The sequence below is a fragment of the Triplophysa rosa genome, linkage group LG11 (genome assembly GCF_024868665.1).
Source record: "Triplophysa rosa linkage group LG11, Trosa_1v2, whole genome shotgun sequence".
NCBI classification, from domain to species: domain Eukaryota; kingdom Metazoa; phylum Chordata; class Actinopteri; order Cypriniformes; family Nemacheilidae; genus Triplophysa; species Triplophysa rosa.
The window spans coordinates 20,788,082-20,811,531 of record NC_079900.1 but is presented as its reverse complement, the minus strand read 5'-3'; the positions used below and the strand labels follow the sequence as shown (position 1 = coordinate 20,811,531).

General features: G+C 39.7%; 1 protein-coding gene across 1 annotated transcript in view; it reads right to left on the bottom strand.

The window, feature by feature from the left end:
- The window catches only part of sdk2a (sidekick cell adhesion molecule 2a), a 145,868-nt gene that overhangs the window by 677 nt on the left and 121,741 nt on the right, over positions 1 to 23,450 (bottom strand). Inside the window, exons 26-44 of the mRNA XM_057346533.1 lie at positions 23,066 to 23,181; positions 22,797 to 22,986; positions 22,608 to 22,706; positions 21,493 to 21,687; positions 21,209 to 21,410; positions 17,048 to 17,151; positions 16,312 to 16,382; positions 16,064 to 16,199; positions 13,561 to 13,617; positions 12,967 to 13,068; positions 12,672 to 12,787; positions 11,442 to 11,628; positions 9,247 to 9,384; positions 8,173 to 8,355; positions 7,933 to 8,058; positions 7,487 to 7,651; positions 7,250 to 7,390; positions 5,711 to 5,855; positions 2,333 to 2,462 (exon numbers count right to left, since the gene is read on the bottom strand). Coding sequence (XP_057202516.1) covers positions 7,527 to 7,651; positions 7,933 to 8,058; positions 8,173 to 8,355; positions 9,247 to 9,384; positions 11,442 to 11,628; positions 12,672 to 12,787; positions 12,967 to 13,068; positions 13,561 to 13,617; positions 16,064 to 16,199; positions 16,312 to 16,382; positions 17,048 to 17,151; positions 21,209 to 21,410; positions 21,493 to 21,687; positions 22,608 to 22,706; positions 22,797 to 22,986; positions 23,066 to 23,181 — 2,147 coding nt within the window. The 3' untranslated portion in view covers positions 2,333 to 2,462; positions 5,711 to 5,855; positions 7,250 to 7,390; positions 7,487 to 7,526. The remainder of the gene's footprint in view (positions 1 to 2,332; positions 2,463 to 5,710; positions 5,856 to 7,249; positions 7,391 to 7,486; positions 7,652 to 7,932; positions 8,059 to 8,172; positions 8,356 to 9,246; positions 9,385 to 11,441; positions 11,629 to 12,671; positions 12,788 to 12,966; positions 13,069 to 13,560; positions 13,618 to 16,063; positions 16,200 to 16,311; positions 16,383 to 17,047; positions 17,152 to 21,208; positions 21,411 to 21,492; positions 21,688 to 22,607; positions 22,707 to 22,796; positions 22,987 to 23,065; positions 23,182 to 23,450) is intronic.

The window sequence follows — 23,450 nt, the reverse complement described above, 5'->3', positions numbered from 1 at the left end:
AAAAACATTTATACAGGCTGGAACAATCTGAAGGTGAGTAAATGATGACACAATTTTCATTTTTGGGTGAACTATCACATTAAATCATTCTAAATCTATGTTATTATTTTTAGTTTGTTTTTTGGAAGACAAAAGAGAAAAATCTGAATCTTTTTGGAATTCTAATGCACACTCTTAAACATAAAGGTGCTAAAAGGGTTCTTCAAATAAATGGAACAGAAGAACCATTTCTGGTTCCTTTCATTCCGAGGTTCTAAAAAGAAAAATACATTTTTATCATCTGTAGAAAAGTTGTGTGGATGTTAAAGGTTCCTTATGGAACCATACAAACGCACAAATAACTTTTTAGGAACTTTTCATTGAAAATAAAAAAGTTTCATATGAGTTGTCTGAAACATCAAACTTTGCTGGAAGGATCTTCTTCAAAAAAGGTATAGCATATAGCTTTGGAACAATAAAAAGTTGTTAAATATACAGTAATGACAGAATTCTCTGAATCTGATCATTCACACTATTATACAGATTCCTACAATCATCATTGCTCTGCTAGACTACCAGTAAACACATACCTCACCCAAACTCTAAGGAGAAGAGACCTAATAACCAAACACAAGCCCCCGGTGAAAGAGCAAACACATTGTGTGTAGAGCACAAAAGAAACGAGGTCAAAATGAACAAACAGACAGGCAAAAACAGTTTTAGTGTTTGTTAAAGTTGAGATTATGTCAGGAACATGCCGATCTACCTATTTATACAAGTGCCGAGGAACCTAAGTGCTTTATTTAGGACAGGAGTGGTTTGTTGAATTTAGAAAGATCCTATGAAGAGACAATGTTATGACAGTGTGGGCAGCTGACACTCTTAGTGGGGTTGTGCGAGAAACAGTGTTGGGTAAGTTATTCTGAAAAGGTAATTAATTACTAGTTACTAATTACATATTCAATAGTGTAAATAGATTACTCTACAAATTACTCTCTCCAAAAATAATTTAGTTACTTATTACTAATTACTTTCTATATACTACATCAACCTTGATTAGTTAAGTGATTCAAGGATAGACATGAAACGGCTCTTTTAATTCATTCAAATAAATAATATAAACTACATAAAGTACTCTTATTTACTGACCAAAGTATTACAAATGTGAGAATTAAACATTAAAGCACGGATTTTAAAGTTAGACTTTGAATTTTGATGTTAATTACACTATTGCACACACATATATTACACAAAGTATTTAGTTTAATTACATCAAAAGTAACTGTAATTTAATTACAGAAAAAATAAGAGTAATCCGTTACTTTAATTTTTCAAGTGAAAAGTAATTAAATTACAGTAAATAATTACTTAGTAACTAGTTACACCCAACACTGGCGAGAAATGACAAATGCTGAAATAAGCGACACGGCCCCAATTTACAAAACCTCCATGACACCTAAAGCCCTATCTATATAGTCATGGAATCATATACTGCATATATGAAGAGATCCTTATGTAACAGAATATTATATTCTGTTGCATAAAATAAACTCCATTAATTGTAATTGGGAAATTTACTGTTTCCTGTGAAGATCAATAGTGGATTGGATTGGATGTCCAGTGATGAAATGAGCTGTGTCAGCTTGTCTTGATAAACACTTTTAACAGGAAAGGTCAAGTTCTCTTACCATAATCTTGTATTTTAATGTGTTTGCATAGGAAAAAATAGCATGTTTTTAGTCGGAGGAAATGGAGACGTACCGGAGACAGCTTCAGAGTCTTTAATGAGAATAAATTGTAATAAGATGTTTTAATGCAAATTCAAATCTTTGATGTTTGTTTGCTGACTTCGGTATCTGGGAAAACATAAGCACAGTTTGTGACAGAGCTAAGATCTCTGGAGGAGACTAGAGGAGCTTACCGAGTCTTATCTGAAGATTAATCTAAAATACTTAGAACAAACATCTCCATTTTCTCTCCATTTAATCTCTTTTCTTCTTAAGAAAACATTTGAGATGTTGAGATCACCTTCCCATTTTTCTATCCTATGGTGGGTGGCCTCAAGCTTTTTGCTTGTTTAATGGATTAAAGACTTTTTTATTTTTAATTCTTTATTCTTTAATTCTTTAACCAAAATACCACCTAATTTTACTTCTACATTACTTCGTTGAAACAGGTTCAGCGTGACAATGTGGGGCGGGGCTTGATTTTATCTTGCAGAAACTGATTGGATAGTAAAACGTGGTCTTTACATAGTATAATGGAACTTGGGGATGGAGGGGTTGAAAAGTAAAAAAGATAAAGTTGTTTCTTTTCTTCTTATAAGAAAACATTTGATATGTTTATGACTCACCTGTGAGTCAGACACTTCAGATGGCTTTTCGGTCAGACTGCTGCTCTCGGCAGGGACCAGATCATTGTATTTAACACTGACGTCTTCATCGGAGTAGTGCAGACTGCCGGGACTGGGCCGAGGAGGAGATCTGAAAGGGAAAACAAAACAAAAAAAGTGAATCCCAGAAGTCATCATTTGGGTCAGTAATTCAGTTCTCATTAATGATCAGCATGTTTTGTCATTTGTAAGTGGAGATAAAACCGATTTCTTTAAAACAGGCTACAGAATCAATTTGCCATCTTTGAAGATTATACAGTCAACCCCACCTATCCTATAAAGCAGCATCCTTATGGAAGAATTCATTCTCAAAGCTCGTTTCGATTACATGAAAACACTCATGAAGACTGACGTCTGCACACGGCAGAAAAAATAACAACGGATGATGAGCATTCCAAGGGGATAAGGAGCAGCAAATCATTCCAGTGTCTTCTGGAGACAGATTTAGGGGTTATGGGGGGATTAGACTGTATTTCTTTGAACCGCTTGAAAAAAATGACAGGAGAGCAAAGACTGCATGGCGAGATGAGTTTACTTCATTTGCCATAATGAGGTCTGATACGCTCAAAGCCAAGGTCACTGGAGACATCAGGTTCTCAACCGGTGATGTTAAGCTGCCCTGGCTCAGAACATCACATCAGTCGGCTCACAATATAAATCAAGCAGAGGAAAGAAGATTTAAAGACGCTAATTATTTAAGGAACATCTGATATTTGGGGAGTCCTAATTAGGATGCAAGAGGGATTTCAAAAAACATGGCAACCACCAGCCATGTGCATCAATGGAGGAACGTATGATGCTTTGTTCAAACTGACAACTAGCAAGAGGGCCATGCGAGAGTTGTATGCCCATTGAAAGCCTTGGTGGTGGAGGGGTTGTCCCAGCAAAAAACAGGGCCCCTGGGATAAAAGCAATGGGACTTGAGGGGGAGGAGAGGGTTATGACATTGTATCTGTTTAAGATTCAGAGGAGGCTGAGATCGGAGGCAGGCAGAAGCACAGAGGCGGAGCCATGTCAAACAGCCCCAACATCCCTCGACAGGGTTTCAATTATTCACAAGCACGGTATCCCCCCCATCGCAGCACTACGAAAGGTCTTCCTCTAGTCCCAACCACTATATGTTTTTCCATTCAAAACAAACTCTTTCCTTCTTCTACATCCATTAAAGATTTCTCTTAAGACTCCATCTAGTCGGTAGCTCATTAGCAGCACTGCATCCCTAGTGGAAGACATCTACTGCCCAATCTCCTTTGATCCCCATCCCGGGCCTCAGCAACCGGGCAGAGGACCAGCACAAGCCCCCAGCACATTCCACTCTAATAGGCCCACCAATTACCAGCAGAGGAAGCTCGCAGCAGACTCATCACTTCATCCAATCAAGCTAAGTGGCCTGCAAACTCTACGAAGAAACTTCAGATCCTTGCTGTTAGAATGATGCAAATGTTTCACTTAAAAAATGTCTAAATCTGAAATATTTGCTGCTGTTGAGCTACTGAGGATGGGTTCAAATGATAGAACATATCTCAAAAACATGTACTAAATTATGAATTTTACATATTACATAAGGAAACATTTCAAAAGGGTTTTCAAATGACAACGTTTCAGTAAAGTTAAGCACAAGTTGGCTTTTTAATTGGACTCATGAGGTAACCACAGCAACAGCTAAAAGTTCACATGAAATCAAAGCTAACCCCAAGTACTTTGTTACATATTACTAGTTTTGTGGTGCAAATCAATCCACACATCTGTTTTAATCTTTAATCTGAAAATCAACTTCTACTCTGGAGTGATGATCCTCTTCTGATGATGTCAGTTTGATGGCTTGGGCAGAATATCCGTTAAAGGGATACAGTAGTTCACCTAAAAATTCATTAAAATTAAAAAAAGTAAAGATTGCGACTTCTAGTTCACTGTGACTTTCAGTGCTTTGGAGATTGATAAAGTTTATGCATTATTTAGGGCTTCAAATGATATAAAAATGATTAAAACATCGCAAATAAGTCAACTGCATTATGCATATTAAAATACTTTGCAATATTTTGTGTATATGGGTGAGATAGACTGATAGATTTTTTTCCAAGAAACAGTGTGAAGTATTTATCTTGGTTGTATAATTTTTAGTTTAGACATATATTTTAATGTAATTTAACTAGTATAATATATTTTTAGTTACATAATTAACATTGAAGTAAGCAATAAGTGTGCTTGATTAAAAATAATTTATATAAATTATTATATTTATATAACATTTATATTTATATAAAAAATGATTTCTTTAAAGCAGTAGCCTCGAGTACCTTATCGCTTTTATAAAACGGTTACCACAGAAAGCCAAAAAAATCAATGCAACTTCCATGAAGTAAAATCACTTAGTCTTCCTTCCACAGCTACTGACCAATCCGAATCAAGGACTGGAACTTTTATAATATAATTATTATAAATTGTGTGCTTTATCATTACAAATTTTATTTCTTATATTGCAATATAGATTAAATGTATTTTATTTCGGCTCAGTTTTTATTCATTTCCAGCCAATAATTGAAACTAATGTCGATTGACTTAAACTCATGTCGGTTTATTGCTAAGGCAACATTTCTCATTTTCATTTTTCAAATAATATTTAAGCCTATTTTTCGTTTGATTTCAATTAACGGAAATGTTTAATTAGTTTAAGTTTTAGTTTACTGTAATAACCCTGGGCAGCCAATGACAAACCAAAACTGCATCAATAAAATACTTCAATAAATGACTTTCCAAAAGCTCCTCAAAGTCATTGTATAACTGGCTTGATGTCTTTAATAAATAACTATCTGGTTCCGCATTATACCACAGACAGAGTATGTCTGTCACGAATATGACCTTTTGTATCCTGCACGATAAGAAAAAAATGGTTTTTCTGAAGCTTACATAAATGGTCACTTTCTGCAGCATGTACTCTGAATGCCAATAAGAAATAAAGGAGGGGTGTCTTAGACGTCCAACTTCCACAGTCTGGTGTGTTCTTTTCAGCTGACAGATTGCAGTTGGAGATTTGAAAAGAGCGACTGTCATTAAAATCCATGCCAACTCCGTCCTGTTAAAGAATGACTGAAGTAGAACGATTGAGCCAAAGCTCGGTGTGCTGAGAGAATACATTTCACTCTTGCTGTGTTTGTATAGCCAGTCGGGAATAAAATCCATTGTGTAAATAACGTCCTCAACCGAATACTGATATAAAATATTTATCTCAAATTCCATAAAAAGCCCCATTACATTAGCTAAGCAAATGATCCTTTGTGAATGATATTTATGATCTAGGGCTCTCTATATGTATAATGGATAAATCACACCCACACTGACCGGGTGTAGATTCCGTTTTTACGACAGAAAGAATTTTTCACAGAAAGTCGGCGGTTGTTGAGCTCCAGGGCGGGAAAACGTCCTTCATCCAGCCGAACCATCTCGCCGTGAGAGAGGGGCAGAGATGTGCAATTGGAGTGGGCGCCTACAGAGGAAGATAAGATGGTCTATGAGGACTTGAGGAAATGAGTTATTTGTTAATTAAATCTAGACATCTACAGTATATAATAAACAATATCCTATAAAATATATTTTTAGTCGTGGAGTGAGGGCTTGTATCTCACAAAAAGTCCCTTCATTTGTCCAACAAACCTAAGAAATGACCACGGTAAAGCACATCTCATGCAGTATTGTTTGACCTCCACATGTATGTGGCCATGGCATGGAAGCCAGTCAAACCGCAGCACTAGGTCATGAAGCATGCAATTCCTAAATTCAGAAGACCTCTGATCTCAGAACCCCTCCTCACACACAATGAGAGTTGAACAGAAGTGTGATTTTTAGGGAGGTCAGGAGAGCAGTGACCGCTCCACCCAGATGTGGACAGTGTGATGTGTGACCTTGCGGGACCTTTGTGTCTCGCTGAACACCAGTAAAACAAGCCGATGGCAGTAGATCAGGACTGAACGGAGCCGCGCGGGTGGGGTGAACCTTGAGAGAAGCCCTTTGTGCTCCACACAAACACTTTCCTTGTGTTTCACCCATCCACATCCCTGTTTACTGATCCTGGCACAGCACTAAACTCTGACCAAGCACTGAAGCAGCCACGTGTGAACACCTCCCACACACACACGTCCAACTTTTACCAGACCTCCCCGAAAGATGAAACGCTTTGTTAAATGTTTGTGGTCCATTTGCGATCCAAATAACCCATAAACCCATTACTACACTCGGTGCATGTGCTGTCGAGAACTAGATTTTGTAGGATTAAAACATCAAGACAAGAACAGTTTCTTCCCCAAAGCATATTGAACGTTCGGTGCAGTCTACAAAATCTATGTGTAACTTGTATGTTTTCGTCGAAGTACTACAGAACTGTTCTTCCCTTCTTTCGTATACTTGCTGTTTTTGTATTTTTAGTCTTGTTTAGTTTGCACAAGGTGAACACCCCTTGTATGAGCTTACCCGCCGATAAAAACCTATTCAGGTACTTAATGGCCAAGCCACCGTGCTTTCTGTAAAACTCAGAAATGTTAAAGGTCTCAATCATCACTTTCTTTGCCGAGCTGAGACGAGAAGCGAGATGATGTAATTTTGGATTAGACGGCAGACCACCTCGCTCAGGCGGCAAAATGAGTCAGCAATCAAGTTGTTAGAAATGACCAACAGCAACTGAAGCAAATGGACGCCGCTATTGATTCCCCGAGCCTCTCTCAAGTGGAAAATCACGTTTTCTCAAACAGTGGCAAAACACACCGGCGGTGGGAAAATGGAGCTGAACTTGAGTCCATTTCATTGAATCAGCAGAAAGGCAATCAGCGTAATTGAGGGATATTGCGGATCTATTTCCAGTATATTTTCCCTGGCCTATCGACCCACCTGAGTCTGTTTTCTTGGTGTACTTTTTACTTTGCCCGCGTATGATGAGGATGAACACGAGCAGGAGGATGAAGATGAGGCCGACGAGAGCGATCACCACCAGAAACCACCATTCCTCGTAAAAGGGAGAGACCTTTTGTGCTGATAAACGAAAAGTAGAGCAAAAACAATGGTTTGTCGACACGATATACAGTAGTGTTGAAATGTTTTCGGCCGTGTTTGCTCGACGTTACACACCTGATATTGATGGAGATGGAGCACTCGGTGAACCATAGCCTTAATCATTCACCGCAATAACACGGAAGTCATAAGTGACTCCTTCTCGGAGCATATCCAGGTTTAGAGTGTATGACGTCACTTCTTTAGGAATGTCTTTGATGAGGATATCCCACAATCCTTCGTCTGTCGACGGTAAAAAATGTGATGATTTCAACATTTTGCAATGTTAAAATAACTTTCATCCGGCTGTACGCAAACTATTTGTAATATGCTTTTCCCAAAATGTGTAACAATGTGTTCTTTTAACATCCCAAATAGCCCAAAAGAGCAACACTGTGTCAACCAATGGAGTGAATTCGAGGGCTGTACTCTGTCTGTTTCAGCCAATGAAAGACAGGGAAAGTTGTGAGGATATCTGCTTGTAATTAAACAATTTCGGTTTCATAATTTTTACTTGAACTCACCAGATGGTCTGGCCTCTATGACGTAGCGTGTGATGGGGGCTCGTCCGGGGTCGCCGTTGGACCAGTGGAGGGTGAGAGCCGAACCGTAACGAGAGATGAACGGCTCACCTGGAGGCCCTGGAGCACCTGTGACACAAATGAAGGAATAAAGCAATTGATTGCCGCAAAACTGCAGTGATAAACACAAAAATCTATCAGAATGAAATCTTGAATATTAGCATAAAAATTAGGCAATAACACCTTCTCCAGGGCCGGTAGTGATGTTGGCTTCGATCTCAGGACCGTAGGTAAGGGTTTTGGCGCGGATGCGGAAGGTGTAGGTCACTCCATCTGCCAGATCCTTGATTTTCATCCACAATGGGGTGCTGCCTTTCACATCCACTGTGACAATCTTACTGACACCTGAAGTGTGAGGAGAGGAGTCTGTAGAGGAAACACTCAAACTCTAGATACCATGCTAAAGTCAAAGTACGAATACTAATATTAACATACACAAAATACATGAGTGACACTCATTTCTTTGGCCAGATTTATTAAATTGTTCAAATAAAAACATATGAAAAGCATTTGAATGCATTTCTTCAACAATAAACACATATAATAAACAACACATTTTTTATGTAAATCCATATATTTTTACAATAAACATTTTATTATAAATAAACATTTTTAATGTATATTTGAAAAAATAATGTTTAAGATGTGTTTTTTTGTTTTGTTTTCAATGTTTAAGGAAAATAGTTTACTACTTGTAACTTGAAATTATAAAATCAAAAAGTTATTAAATCAAAGTTTTTAAAAATGAAACAAATGAAGCAAACACGAACTTGGCACATGCACTTTCTCATTTACCTCATTATTATTTGTCACTGACCCATTTGTTTGAAAATCACACAAGGTCGAACTCCAGGAGTTAAACTAATACAAAGCGTTGGACTTTTGCCATTGAGGAGTATCCTCGATGTCTGCTTGGTAAACAGCAGCACATCACATCTGGTTTCCCCACAGGCCTGACCACTCTGGGGCCATTATGAGTACATGAGGGGACCACAGTAATCTTTAAACCCTCTCTGATCCCAAACATAGTGGAATTTGGCTGATGCATCACACCTTTGAAATGTTTCAACCAGGCCGTGCTCATGACAGGGCAAAGGGCAGAGAAACTTCACAGAGGAATGCCATTCATTACATGCCAAAAGAAACCTCATATAGAATGCATTCAGGGTCAAATTTTAGACATATGTGGGATAAAAACAGCTAAAAGGGTGCAAATTAGAGTTAGGATTAACTTTATGTGTGCGGGAGGTTTCTCACCATCCACTGGAGTGCAGGGTTCGTAGACCACACGGTAGCCCTCCACGATGCCATTGGGCTGTTTGGGCTCACCCCAGGACATGTTGACAGAGGTAGTGGTGAGCTCACTGAAGTGAATGAAACTGGGAGCACTGGGAGCTGTGGAGGGAATGAAACTCTTTAATAATTCACTTTCGTGAAATGGTGTTGACTGATTTCCACAAATACAGATACAGCCCAACGCCAAACGTGTGTGAAAATTGATGTTTGTGAATCAATACAGCTACGAGGTGTAGTCAGTTTCCCAGTATTTGCAACGCAATAACCACGCATTACGTTTCAGATCAATATCAATTGTGAGGTAATCTGAATCTAGTCGATGTGAATAACGTGAGGGAATCAAATCAAAGACAAAGTCCACGACACATGCGCCTTAACAGCTTCAATGTCAACAGAAAATTCACAACTTTTATATTTATTTTTATAGGGGGTTGCCAAATGCATATGAACATTTTCAAAAAAAATATGCTACAAAAAAAATGCAAATCGTCGTTGTCCTTCGGAAACCTCGGATGTCCAAGTCGCTGTTTTTCAGGAAATAAAAAACACTACTTTTTAAATGATAAAATACTGTGTTGTCAAAGTTGACAGGCACTTTTTATAGGTCAGATATTCGCAAAACCCAGTGAAAAACATAAAGCGTGACTTAAGATAATGATTTATGACAAAAAGTAAACAAATCACAAAATATGGAGATACGAGGTTTCAGAAGCACAACAGCGAAAGAAATGTTTTAAAGGGGTGGTGCAACGGTGTGTCATGCATTCTGGCTTCTTTACAATGTTAAACGTGCTGTCTTCTCATGCTTAACATGGTCAACTTGTCAAGTTTTTTTCGAACATATAAAACTGTTTCGTAACAATTTTTCTTAGTCCCTTATTGGACAATTCTCCCGGAAAAGCACGCGGCACGCCCACGTGGCAGCAAGGAGAGCAGGAGAAGGAGCATGCGCAGATGTCACTTTCACTTGTGTGCAGGAGAGAGAGAGTGAGCATACGTACGCAAAGTTCAGGTGTTTGTTTGTTCACTGCATTTGGGTGATGCATGTTATATAAACGGTGGATATAACACTGGATTTGGAGATCGTTTGAAACTGATATATGGAGCCGTCCCAGCTCTAAAAGATGCCGGACATGAACCGCATGCGGTGAGTGAAACTGATGTCTGTGTTTTGTTGGCAATGGGTGCGCACGTGCTTTAGTTCAGCCTACCCCTGCCCCCCGCATGCGCGGTATGCTTTCGGAAATAATCGTACAGATGTATCTATCTTTTATAAATGTAATCAAACTAAATACTCTTTGAAGATACAAAGTATGCAATACTACTCTATAGGTACTCAAGATTAATATGAGATTGTCAGAAACCAGGTGTGTTAGGGCCGCTTTAAGAAGCAAAATCATTTTGTCATCAAGATATGTGGTGTTCTTGTTCTTAAACTAGTAGAGAATGACATTACCAGGGCAAAGATCATGGGTTAGTGTCCCAGGGAACACATAATAATAATAAATAATTTTCATAGCCAGTATTTGAAGTATTCAAGGACAATAAGGTTTTCTCAAAAATGCACTGCTCTAAATCCACATTGTGATACATCAGTCAAATCATAATAAAATGACTTTTAAGTCAGTTTCTATGTAAACACAGTGTGGTGAGGGGTCAGGTTAATTTCCCAGTAATGTAAGGAGTTTGTCTGCCCTCCAGAACATTGGCATATGAGCTTGTGTTGGCTCATCTCCCAGAGTTTCACTGAGCCAAGATTCAAGCTCGCTTTACTGTTCTCATTGTTGCATCCTCACCACACTGTCACAGTCTTCAAGGGAAGCGGAAAAGGCGGAATGAACTTTTCTAAATCACTTGGAACACAACTTTTCTTATGCTGACCCGCCAAAACCCTTCCCCTACATGTGGCCCATTTTCTCAAACCCAGTTCCCAGCTCCCAGTCCTAAGCGAACTGTCACGGGCTTCCGTTTCGAGAGCCAACCCTTCATAAAACTTAATACCACAGCCCTCGTGACCTCTGTAAGACGTGATCCCTCCGATTCAAAGTGAATAAACATATCAGCAGGGAGCTGAAAAAACGAAATACTCTCCCCCAAGCAGTTTTAGTTTTAGAACGAGCACCCATAAACTGGATTGAAGTGGTTTGTCTTCTCACCTGCTTGTTGAGTGCGCCCTCTGGTGGGCAGTGAGCGTGGGCTGTCGCCTGCTGCGTTGAAGGCAGCCACACTGATCATGTAGGTCGTGTAGCCGGTCAGGTTTTTTAATTTCACGCTCAGCTCGGGCAGGAAGAGAGTGCGCACTCTCTCCGTCTCGTTCTGAAGCTGAAACTCCCAGTAATAAATCTGGACAGACAGATTACAAATCACTTAAATGGATAACTAGAAGAAGCTGTAAATCTGACGGAGTTTCGTGTTATAAGAGCTGTGATTATTATATTTGGAAGCAGTAGCTCTCAAACCGAAAAGACTAAGTGCTCTGTCACATTAGATTCGAGCAATTACTGTAAAAGTACAGCTTACCTAATCATTACTCGGTTCAAACAGAATATAATACAAGTCTATTTGTGACCTGCACTGCTCATGTAAGAATCTGGGTTAGCCTGAATGTCTCATAATTAAAAGAACAAAGCTCTCGGTCGGAAAGTTAAAAGAATGAGAACTGATGAGAACTTTGGTAAGATTTTGATGTAAATTAACTTTGAAATACTGTATTTTAATGTTCCAGGTTCAAGTTAAACTCGACTACCTGTGCCTCAATAAAAGTGTTTATAGTGTGTGAAGCTCAAAATGTTTTCTAACATTATTTATTCTTGTATAGAACCGTAAAAATATTTTGTTGTCCAAATCATTGGACATTGGATCATCTGACCGCATTACATAGCCTAAATATCATTTTATTTACTTTATTTAATGAAACCTTGCTACTCATATGGAATAACCATTTTATAAAAGCATTAAGACCCTCGAAGCAGTGGGTTACAAGTGCATTTTATAACAGCTAAGTGGCTTGGGGCTTATTGCTTTAGAAACCCACTGCTTCTTGGGACTTATTGCTTTATTAGACATACATGCACATACAAAGACATCGCGGCAACGTGCCTAAGCACTCTATGTATGTCTATGGTTTTAGAGTCTTAAAGTGATAGTTCACCCCAAAATAATTGAATTATCACCTATTCACCCTCATGATGGTCAAAACCTGACTCTTTCTTATGTGGAACACAAAAGAAGATATTTTGAGAAATGTCTCAGTGGTTTTGTGCCCATGCAATGGAAGTCAACGGGAGCCAATGTTGTTTGGGTACAAACGTTCTTCAAAATATCAACTTTTGTGTTCTGCAGAAGAAAAAGTCATACATGTCATAAACGATTATGTTAAGTCCTACCTTATAGCCTTGAATATCCCCATTCTGGGCCTCTACGGGTGGAGGGTCCCACGTGACATCAAGCTGGGTCGCCGTTGAGGACTGGATAGCCACATTCTGAGGCGGGGCGGTGGGCACTGATGAGTACAGAGAGACTTAATCAAATTCTTGAGCGACTGCAGAAAAATACCGACACAGTTTGAACCCTTTTAATAGACTTTATACCGACTGACAGCACTGCTGCAATAGTTGTATTAGTCGGTGCCAAATGAAAATATTGCGTTGAAGCAGCAAGGTAGATTTTTCATGTCCTTACCGGCCTCTCCCACAAACACTTCCTGCGGCGAGCTGACGGGTCCCTCTCCCACCGCGTTATACACGCTCAGTCTGATCTCGTAACGCTTGTGCTTATTCAGATCTGAACAACAGAGAAAACGCACACGAGCGCTATTCAACAGCACGTGACAAAACCTTAAAGTGGTGCTAAAACATAATGATCCGTCTCCAATGAAGTGAGATGTTGCGAGAAAAAGTCAATGACGGAGCAGAGAGAAATGAGCGCGGTCAGAAAAAAAACAGACGTGAGAGGAGAGACAAATGAGACTGTGCTCTCGTGTGAGCGAGCAAACGAGGTGTGAGAAAGAGTTGTTACCAGAGTTTGAAGATTGAGTTTGGCAGGATGAGAGACTCGCTGGATGGGTACAAAGTGTTGGGGAGTGACGAAAATTCCTGCTTTTTGTGTTGAATTGCATTGCACATGCAGATTTATAGCCATGTGAATTGAGGTAATACGTGATAATCGAAAGGCTTAAGTCATATATTTGTGTACATGTTCAATCACGAGCAGACAACTCCTCCAAAACCGATGACAAACACTGATGACAGAGCGAAAGTGAATGTCAGGACTTACTGTCCAGCTCGTATTGGGTAAGTGAGGATTCGGTCAGGTTCCTCACACTGTAGGGAGCTGAGCACAGTTGGAGGAAGAGGAAAGCAGTGAGGAAGACCAGAGGTTATGTGAGGGAGAGAGAGACAAAGAGAAAGAAGTGCTGGATTAGCTCATTAGTTCAATGCTTGAAGAAAGAGAGGCTGGACTGGCAGCTTTCCAGACTCTGACAGAGAAAAACTAACTGCTGAGGAAACAATTAACACAGCCTGAGCCTTTATACACAGTAGAGTTTTCATTACAGCCATGTTAATGAGACAAGCCGCAATGAATCCACAGAAATACAACTTCGGCTAAGATGCGTAACAGAGGTTAATATCTATGTATATACAGTACATGATGTACGTAGTTGTTGAGTTCATCTGTTAAGTTTATATTTGCGGTGCTGTCGTCAAAACATAAATGACATTTCTAAAGGATTTATTACTGTCAAATATAAATATATGCATTTAAAGTTGTCATAGCCAAAGGATGGAAATTGTAAAGATCATTTTGTTTTTTCAATTCTCCATAGATATAATAGATCAGTGGTTTTCAAACTGGGGGCCCCAAGATGGATCTAGGGGGGCCACAGATTTTGTGGCATTTTATGAAATATAAAAATGTATCATAGATTTTATGCAATCAAACATTAGAAAAATGACACCACCAAACAAAAGAATTGAGGTTTCAGCATTGTATAACTGAATGTTTCTTTTTTAATAAAAATTCTAAGTTTAAGATTATACGTCTTTATATGGGGGGCAACAAAGCGATGCACTTAACACAAAGGGGGCCTTACAACTAAAAAGTTTGAGAACCACTGTAATAGATAACACTCGACCGCTCCAGACACATACCCTGCGTCCGAAATTGCCTACATCCATAATACATAGTAGGTGAAATTAAGTATGAGTCACGAATAGTATGTCCGAAACCTCAGTATGCAAAAAACAGTAGGCTAGAAATACCCAGATGGTCTACTGCTTCCGCTGAGACTTGTGAGTGTGCATTGGATGGACGCTTCTCTATCCCTTGATGCCACGGGAGCAGAGCAACGGTCAAATTGCAAAAGTAAATCAAATAAAAATGGCGGAAAACTTTAAAGTCCCAGTGAAATAAAAAATTACAAAGCCTATTTTTCCATGAAACATGCAGCGTTTATTGTAAATAGTTTATCAATGTGGGTCATTTTCTTTTTAAAATTCGTGCGGCCTCATAATCTTTAGTTCAAATCTGAAAATGCACTTCCTTCCTGTAATGACTATCAATCTTAGATGACGCATCCGTTAACTCCTCCCCTTCAACTGTCAGTCTGCAGCCAGTTCCATTTCAAAATGCAACGGCTGTTTTTATACATCCAATCAAATCGCAGAGAAAGACGAAAGCCACGGCCACTATTTTTCTCATTAGAAATGCGTCAAAATACGGAAGTAAAATTGATCGCAACTTCCGGTTCACGGGACTTTAATAGGGATGTCAGTTTTTCAAATGTAAGTACCGATAAATGAATTTCTCGTGAATAAATTATGTTTTTATAAATGCCTACGTACAGGTTGTTAATACAGTACGTCATAGGTCAAAGTATATCGGTGCCAATTATCCTTAGCAATGGCAAGCTAGCTTTCAAAGCATATAAAAGGGAAAATGATCCAACCCCTATTTTAGAGCTCTCTCCAATGCCACGCCTTCTCATATCGATGACCTCATGTGTCATTCCCTGTTAAACCAACATTCTAGTATAAAGCAACTTTATACAGTAACAAGCAACTTTTTTACGGTTGCAGTGATAACGTGTGATGTCTGTGTATGAAGACAGTGTGAAATTATTCAAATACATAGGATAACATGTTGGACATCTGGACCAAATGCAATGACAGGATGCATATTTTATGGTCTCATGCTTTAACACAAGATATTTTTTAATATTTATGCCACTTTTTTATTGCTATTAGTATATCAATAGACTTTCAACCATAACAAAAAATCTATCTGTGAACTATTGCAAACCTTAGTTCTAGCAAATCCTTTGACCTTAAGTTACTTGTTTGTGAATCAGACTACATGTTTGTTGTTGTGTGCTGCCTATGGAGACAACACAATATGTATTTTCTTATTTATCATGTTGAGGCATTCTATCCTTTCATCTTATCACATTTCATTCAGACTGCAAGCTCACAACTGAACGAAACACAATATGTCTGTGCTTTCTGCAGTGCTGAAAAAGTATTCTATTGAAAAATGGAGCTGTTTCTCAATGATTCCCAACTTTAATCTTTGCGGACACTACGGTTAGCACAACCGAACGGGGTAATCATTCAGTACCACGGTATATATAAAAGTACCATATAGATAGAGAGATACCATCTCTGCACTATAGCAGCGCTACACTATTACACACCAGACCTCAGATACCAGTTTTATAATGGATTTGAATTAGATGGTGGAGTAGAAATTCGGACACTCTTTTTAATGAATAGAGACTCACCTGTGAGCTCAGCCCAGTTGGCAGATGGGCTGTTGACGGTACGCACGCTGAAACTACGTAGGCGGTCGTAGCGCAGTTCTCTGTAGCGAACTCGAAAACCAAGCAAAATGCCATTGATCTCCTCCTCGGGGGGCGGCTGGATGGGTTCGAACAGATTATGTCATTATCTCCAGTTTGTAAACACAACTCTAGACAACAGATAAACACAAATGTCCCCTCTCCGAAGTGCATGATGAATCGGACCTCACCTTCCAGCGGACCAGGACAGACGTGGTGGTGTGCGGCGTCACAGAGAGGATTGTGGGGGCTTTGTCGGGTGCTAAATGGAACGCAAACAGACAGTTTGTTCAGTTTATGATTGCGGAGCTGCAAAGACCCTGATAAGAGTGGAAAAAACAATAAGCCACACAAAACCGACTAAAGCTGAGTGTACACTGTAACTTTACGATTGTTGTTTTTTTGGACTGCATGCAGGGAAGAATTACAAGAGCGCAGAAACAAGTCACACCAATGTTGCACAATGTTTTTCTTGGAAAAGGATGAAAGTGAGATTCATTTAAGGTCATTTTGATTCGTATATTCAAACGTGAAGGGCACACGAAATAAGATATTCGTGTTGCCCAAAATGTCTGACACGGTCAGAACTCATTTAGCGACAAACAATCTGACATTTGCGATCATGTCACACCAACCCACTGCTGACTAACGATTTTGCTCCACGATGAAAGTAATCTTTTAACCCCCAAATTTGTCCCTGAGTGCTCAATAACATCTCAAATTTGTACAGCTTGCATCTGTAAGTAGAATAACTGCTGGCAATGTTCTAGTTCCAAGTCAAAATTCAAGCGTTGGGTAACCAAGCACAACCCCAGTATTTTCCCCTTCGAAAACACTGTGCTATTTTGGCCCCATTATGATTCATCTCAGGTCTCAGAGAGGAACATGTTCCCCTGCAGCATTAAAGTGCAGTGTAGTTGCCCTTACCGTCCTGCAGAGTGGTGATTGCTTCGCTCTCCACACTGTACTCGCTGTCCCCAATATCATTAGTGGCCTTCACTCTGAACTGGTAGGAAGTGAAAGGGTTGAGCCTGCGAACAAGACGTAACCCCAGTGTAACATGCTAAAAACACAGTTTAAGAAAGATCGTTTACCCAAAAATGAAAATTCTGTCATGAATAACTCAACCTCAAGTTGGTCCAAATCTGTATACAGTTCTTTGTCGTGTTGAACACAAAGAAAGATATTAGCAACTGGGCCCTGGGCCCGTATTCATGAAAAATCTTAGCGCAAACAGTTGCTCCTAGTGACAAAATTCTAAGAAAATTCTTAGAAATGTGGGCGTTAAAACTACATTAAAGATCCTAGTAAAGAAAAAAGTAATTCATAAAGCATACTTAAGGTACAACATTTTAGGAGTAGCGAGGAGGACTTTTAAGAGACTTAAGAGTTTCTTTAGCAGCAGAGAAAATGGACGAAACACAAAAAGTGAGAAGAAATGTGTTGCAATGCATGACAATTTCCATATTACTTTAAAGGTTTATAAGATTTTTTTATTGTTTTTGTGTGTGTTCAACTTTGGTTTATCTTGGTTTTCTTGTTTAGCTGCTTTGATGAAATGCAAATTGTAAACGCGCTATAACATTAAATGACATTGAATTGAATGACAGTGAGTTAATAAGACACAACACATTAGGTCGTGCAGGGTTCATGTTTGGGACTGATCCTATTAGAGACACGTTAACATCTCCAATACAGTGCAGAAATGTCATAGCACCGGAAATAGAAGAAATCACTAAAGCTACATTAACATATTTAGCAACTGGAGAAATGCAGCTCTGCAGCAGAGATGATTTGGTTCTGTCACAACCTTCTATAGTGATCACACAAACAATTACAGCACTTACAGACACTGTTCATTTTCTATCAAATACGTTGACATTAACATCATGGTAAATAAAAAATAAAGAATATATGTGTGTGTACGTGAGTATGGTAAAACAGAAAAAAATTACATGTGCAATTTCAAACTAATGACCTTATACTTAAAAGCGCTCTTTTTCCTTCTTGGCCAACCAACCTATCACAGTCTTCAAAAGACATAGCAACGAGGTCAGCCCCCGCCTCTTCACTAAGATAAGTGTTAGTTTTTGTCTTTTCCTTGCTCAGAGTTGCTCTCAGATTGATACTGAATCGCTTTTAAGCTAAGACTCCTACGTAGAAGTTTTTAAGCTAAATTAAGAGCTTTCTTAGAGGATTCTTAGAAGCTTTAAAAATACGGGCTCTGGAAAACATCTACTATGTATAAACATCTGGGCCCGTATTCTTAAAGCTTGCAGCCGGCGTCCGGTCCGGTGATACAGCCGGCATCCGGTCTGGTGATCCAGCCGGCATCTGTTGATCCAGCCGGCATCCAGTCCGGTGATCCAGCCGGCGTCCGGTGATCCAGCCGGCATCCGGTGATCCAGCCGGCATCCGGTCCGGTGATCCAGCCGGCATCCGGTCCGGTGATCCAGCCGGCGTCCGGTGATCCAGCCGGCATCCGGTCCGGTGATCCAGCCGGCGATCCAGCCGGCGTCCAGTCCGGTGCAGCCTTCGAGACCTATGCTCTCCTTCCGTGTCTAATGTTTCCCACCTGCCCTCGCTCGTTATCCCTCATTTGTGTTCCCTATTTAATGCCCTCTTGTTGCATTGTCTTGTTGCTCGTTCATTGTGGTGGTTGTGCCTTGTCTGTGTACGCCAGTGTTTTGTCTTGGGAATTACCTTCGTGTCCGTTCAAGTTTGTGAGTGTGTTCCTGTTCTGTTAGTTTATATACTTTGCCCTATTTAAGACGTTGTGTCGTGTTCTGTTTAGTTTGTTTTTCCCCATCGAGGGAAGTGTTTTGTTCCAGTTTGCATTTTAGTTCGTTCTTGTATTTACACCCCCTCGTGGGTTTTTGTTTTGTGTTTTTTGTAAGAATAAAGATCTTGTTTAACCCCTTCATCTCCATCTGCCTGCAATTGGGTTCTTCTTCACACCAGTCGTGACAGCAGACAATCAAAAAATATAACTTGCAGATGTAAATGCAGACATCAAAAAGACGTCTCTCAGATGAATTTGTGCTATCAGGGATTTTTGCCTGTTATAGTATAGGCCTACAACAACTACACCAACTACACGATGCTTCACAACATACTTCAATACATGCAAGTCTTTCTGTTGGGTCTATGGCACGAATACGTGTTTTTCTGTGTCTTTGGTGTGTTATAAGTTGCCCATGCATGTATTAGACACGTAAAATTGCATAAATGAAAGTGTGGGAACAAAAGATGCATTCTATCTAAAAGCGAATGCTCACCCAGACCTGCCTGAAACGCCTCGTGTAACCACACCCACACAAATCTACGTCAGTTCATGGTCTGACTTGACTAAGACCGCCCAAATGTATACGCAAGTAAGGTGGCGTACCTGTCAGTACAATTGCTTTGGGACCTGATGTTCCAAATATGGTAAGAGGCGTTACATTTCCCTCACACGCTTGCAGTATTCGACCAATCACTACGCACTGGTTAACTGGCCAATCATAGCACACCTCGCTTTTCAGAGCCATGAGCTTTGTAAAAAATCTGCGCGTTTCAGAGAGGCGGGACAAAGAGGAGATACAAACATGCACGGTATGTGAAAATACAGCGCTTTTGAACCTTAAATCGTGTAGACACATTGCATTACATCTAAAACAAACAATAATATTCGTTTTAGCCGTGTCATATGACCCCTTTAATGCTAGAGAATGATAGCAGAAGCACTAAGTAATTAGTTACTGTAAATTAATTACTTTTACCTTGAAAATAAAGTAATTGATTACTCTTATTTTTTGTAATTTAATTATAGTTACTTCTGATGTAATTGAACTAAATACTGTATATTATATAAAATAGTGGAATTGATATCAAAATTCAAAGTCTAACTTTAAAATTTTTTCTTTAATGTATTTTTCTCACATTTGTAATACTTTGGTCAGTTAATAATACTACTTTATGTAGTTTTATATTATTTATTTGAATGAATTAAAAGAGCCGTTTCATGTCTATCCTTGAATCACTTAATTAATCAAGATAAATACTGGATATGGAAAGTAATTGAAAAAAATAGAAAGTCAACACCGGCTAGTTTAAGCTAAGCTAGAAAATCAACAGCCAGTACAAAACACTTCGGTAACTTCGGTTAGTTTATTCTCTTGTTGGCGGAAGTCAATCGCTTCTCGATAATATCACGCACGGCGTAAAAGAAAGAAAGTGAGTACTCAGCAGGAAGCAACGTACAGTATATTGTTTCTTGTGCATGATACACGCAAATTTAGGAGTCAAAATTGCTGACACAGTAACTACCATAACACAAAAAATCACATTGTCTGAACTGCAAACCTGTGTTTTTTCTACACAAGAAGTAGTAAGTGGCCATCAATTGACTACGTTTACTTGCGCATCAATAATGCGATTATTTCTAATAATCAGAGTAAGGACTTAATCGCAGTAACATGTTTACATGACATGAGAACACCTCTTTGCTCCCATTTACATGGAAGTAATTACTAGTCTGATTATATGCTAACACACAGCACAAGCGATGATCTCAGATACAGTAGGTGTGTGTTACTGGCTATCGTTTAAACATAATTGCGTCAAATGCAAAACACCGTTATGTGGGCGTATTTTATGCTTATTCTGCAGCGTGATAGAGAAGTATGATGTAAAATGTCTCCGCAACAGTGGTGTACGCTGTCATCGCGTTGTTTCTGTAATGCCGGGTTCACACCACAGCAAGTTGTGTTGATGATAAAACTTCAGACTGTCATGTTTACCATCAGGTGCGTGACAGAAGCACATGCGCACCTTGATCAGAGCAGCATAAATGCGATTAAGGTGTTTACATGCCTTCATTTTGCAATTAAAACTGGCGTACGCCACATATGTTACTTCGATTATGCTTACTGCGATTATGAGCTTAATCACATTATTTAAATCGAATGATTGCATTTACATGAAGTAAAGTGTAATTGCAGTATTGCCAAAATCCTATTATAATCGCATTATGAGGGTGCATGTAAACGTAGTCAATGTGACCTTCTGCGAGCTGAGGAATTTCACACCGGTTCAATTTGCACTTACTTGTCGATGACATAGGAGGTGACCTCATGGCTGACTGACGCCGAATGAACGGTCCAGTTGCTTTGCGGCAGCTCTCTGTACTGGATGGTGTAATATCGGATGGGTGACAGACCGTCGCTACCCGGTTCCCATGACAACAGCACACTGCGAGCCTGCACTTCTTCCTGAGGTACAACGGGAAGACTCGTGGGCTGTGGGCGAGCTGAGAGGAGATCAAATGAGCAGCGTTAATCAAATATATGGAATAAACAACAGTAACCGAATGAACAACTCAGACGTCATACCCCTCTTCTCTGTAGTGACCACTAGAGCCTCGGCCGCCTCCCCCCAGCCTTTTCGAGTCTGGGCCGTGAGTCGAAACACATAAACGCTCTCTGGTTTCAGTCCGTTGGCTGTGTACTGTCGCGCGCTGGGGTTGAGCACATCGACGGTGGCAGAGGTAATGCTAGAGGAGTTTTTCCTGTAAGCAATCTGATACGCTGGATGCACAGAGAAACATAAACATAACAATCGGTGGAAAATGGGATCATTGCTCTTGATAATGTTATTGCTGTTGCTCATATGTGGAGGTTTTTAAAACTTTGGTGAACTGTTTGTACTAGACAAAAATGATACTTCAATTCATTCCGATTATTGAAGAGAGGCATGTTATTTCCTCTTATGAGAATATCAGAGAGGCTTATGCCTGGAATGCACTACACAACTTTTATAATCTCAACAGGTTTGAAAATAGGCATCATGCTCTTGCCGACTTTGAAAGCGGTCAAAAAAAACTGTGCATCTTGCACTGAACGTTTGATTATCACGCACTTCCAGACTTTCAAACCATTTCAAAAACATAACTTTAATGACAACAGCATTTAAATACGGGATCGAATGCCTAAAATCCTAAATTACAGTCTGAAGCGTACAGAACACGACTCAATTCTAAAACTGTGATGATTGACACCATCGAGGTGCAACGTTCTGTAATCTTAATGCACGTTTAAATGTTGTCTTGGGTGGGTAGATGCGATGTGTATTCCAAAATCGGGTATAATATGTTTTTAAGAATGTTTTGATGTTTGAAGCGAAAGAACTGGAGTCTGTGCTCATCATTCACCACACTGTTTTCTGTCAAATCTGTCAACGCGGACTAGCCAAAATCTGCAGACTGGCGGAGAGTTTCTGCAACACTTGTTGACTCGTCCAAGTTGCAAAAATCTAAATAAAAAAGGTGTAGTGTATTCCAGCCTTTAGAGGCGTATTTTTTATAAAATTTTATCATCAAAATTCACAATTCAGAACAGCAGCATAGCAACACCCTGGCAACCACGCATTGTGCCAGCTACTTTTGCATGGAAAAGCATGATTCATCTTTACCACATATAGAAAATAAAGTAAAGATTTGCAAATATACCAAGGATGATGCCATTGGGCTGGGCAGGGGGCTGCCAGATCAGCCTCACAGAAGACGTCCTAACTTCAGGGAAAAGGATCCCAACTGGAGGTCCAGGTACTGTTTGAAAAAACCCAAAATGTTTGACATAGATAACACAGCAAAAGCAAGACCTTATGGTTGCTGTTTTCAGCTGTTTAAAACTCTCACCGTCATCAAGCGTTCGCTCAAAGATGGGCGGAGCACTTGGCATGCCATCTCCTATGCGGGTGAAGGCCAGAACTTGGATCTCATAGAGGACGTACTTTCCCAAACCAGTGAGTTGAACGCTGTAGGTGGCATTTCCCTCCACCGTCCAGAACCGCAGAGCTGCATCTGCATCCTTTTCCTTGTAGACCACCTAAAGGATACATGCGTGTCTTTACTACTGTACCAACTCAAACGGAGTCGAATGAAAGGATAACACGTTTTCAATGTACCTTACAGCCCAGAATAAGTCCATTGCGGTCTGTCTCCTGCACATCACCCCAACGCACCAGGATGCTGCTGGACGTGGTGGCAAAGGCAGAAACATTCGCAGGGCCACTGGATGGGACTAAAAAAGGGAAAACCACGCAATATTCACAAGAAAGAGATTGTCAAGTTTTTAAAGTAATATAGTATCTACTGTTCTCCACCTGAAGTGTTTAAATATACAACACATGCCAATAAAGTCTGGTTTAAACTCTCAGCATAATCGTAAAGATGTGTTTCTGACTGTGCTGCCAGCTTGTGAACAAAGTGCATGACAGATGGTTTGATGGATAAAAAACAACATTTCTTGGATCCTTAAGTGAGCTGAAGAACTTTTTTAAACAATGTAAG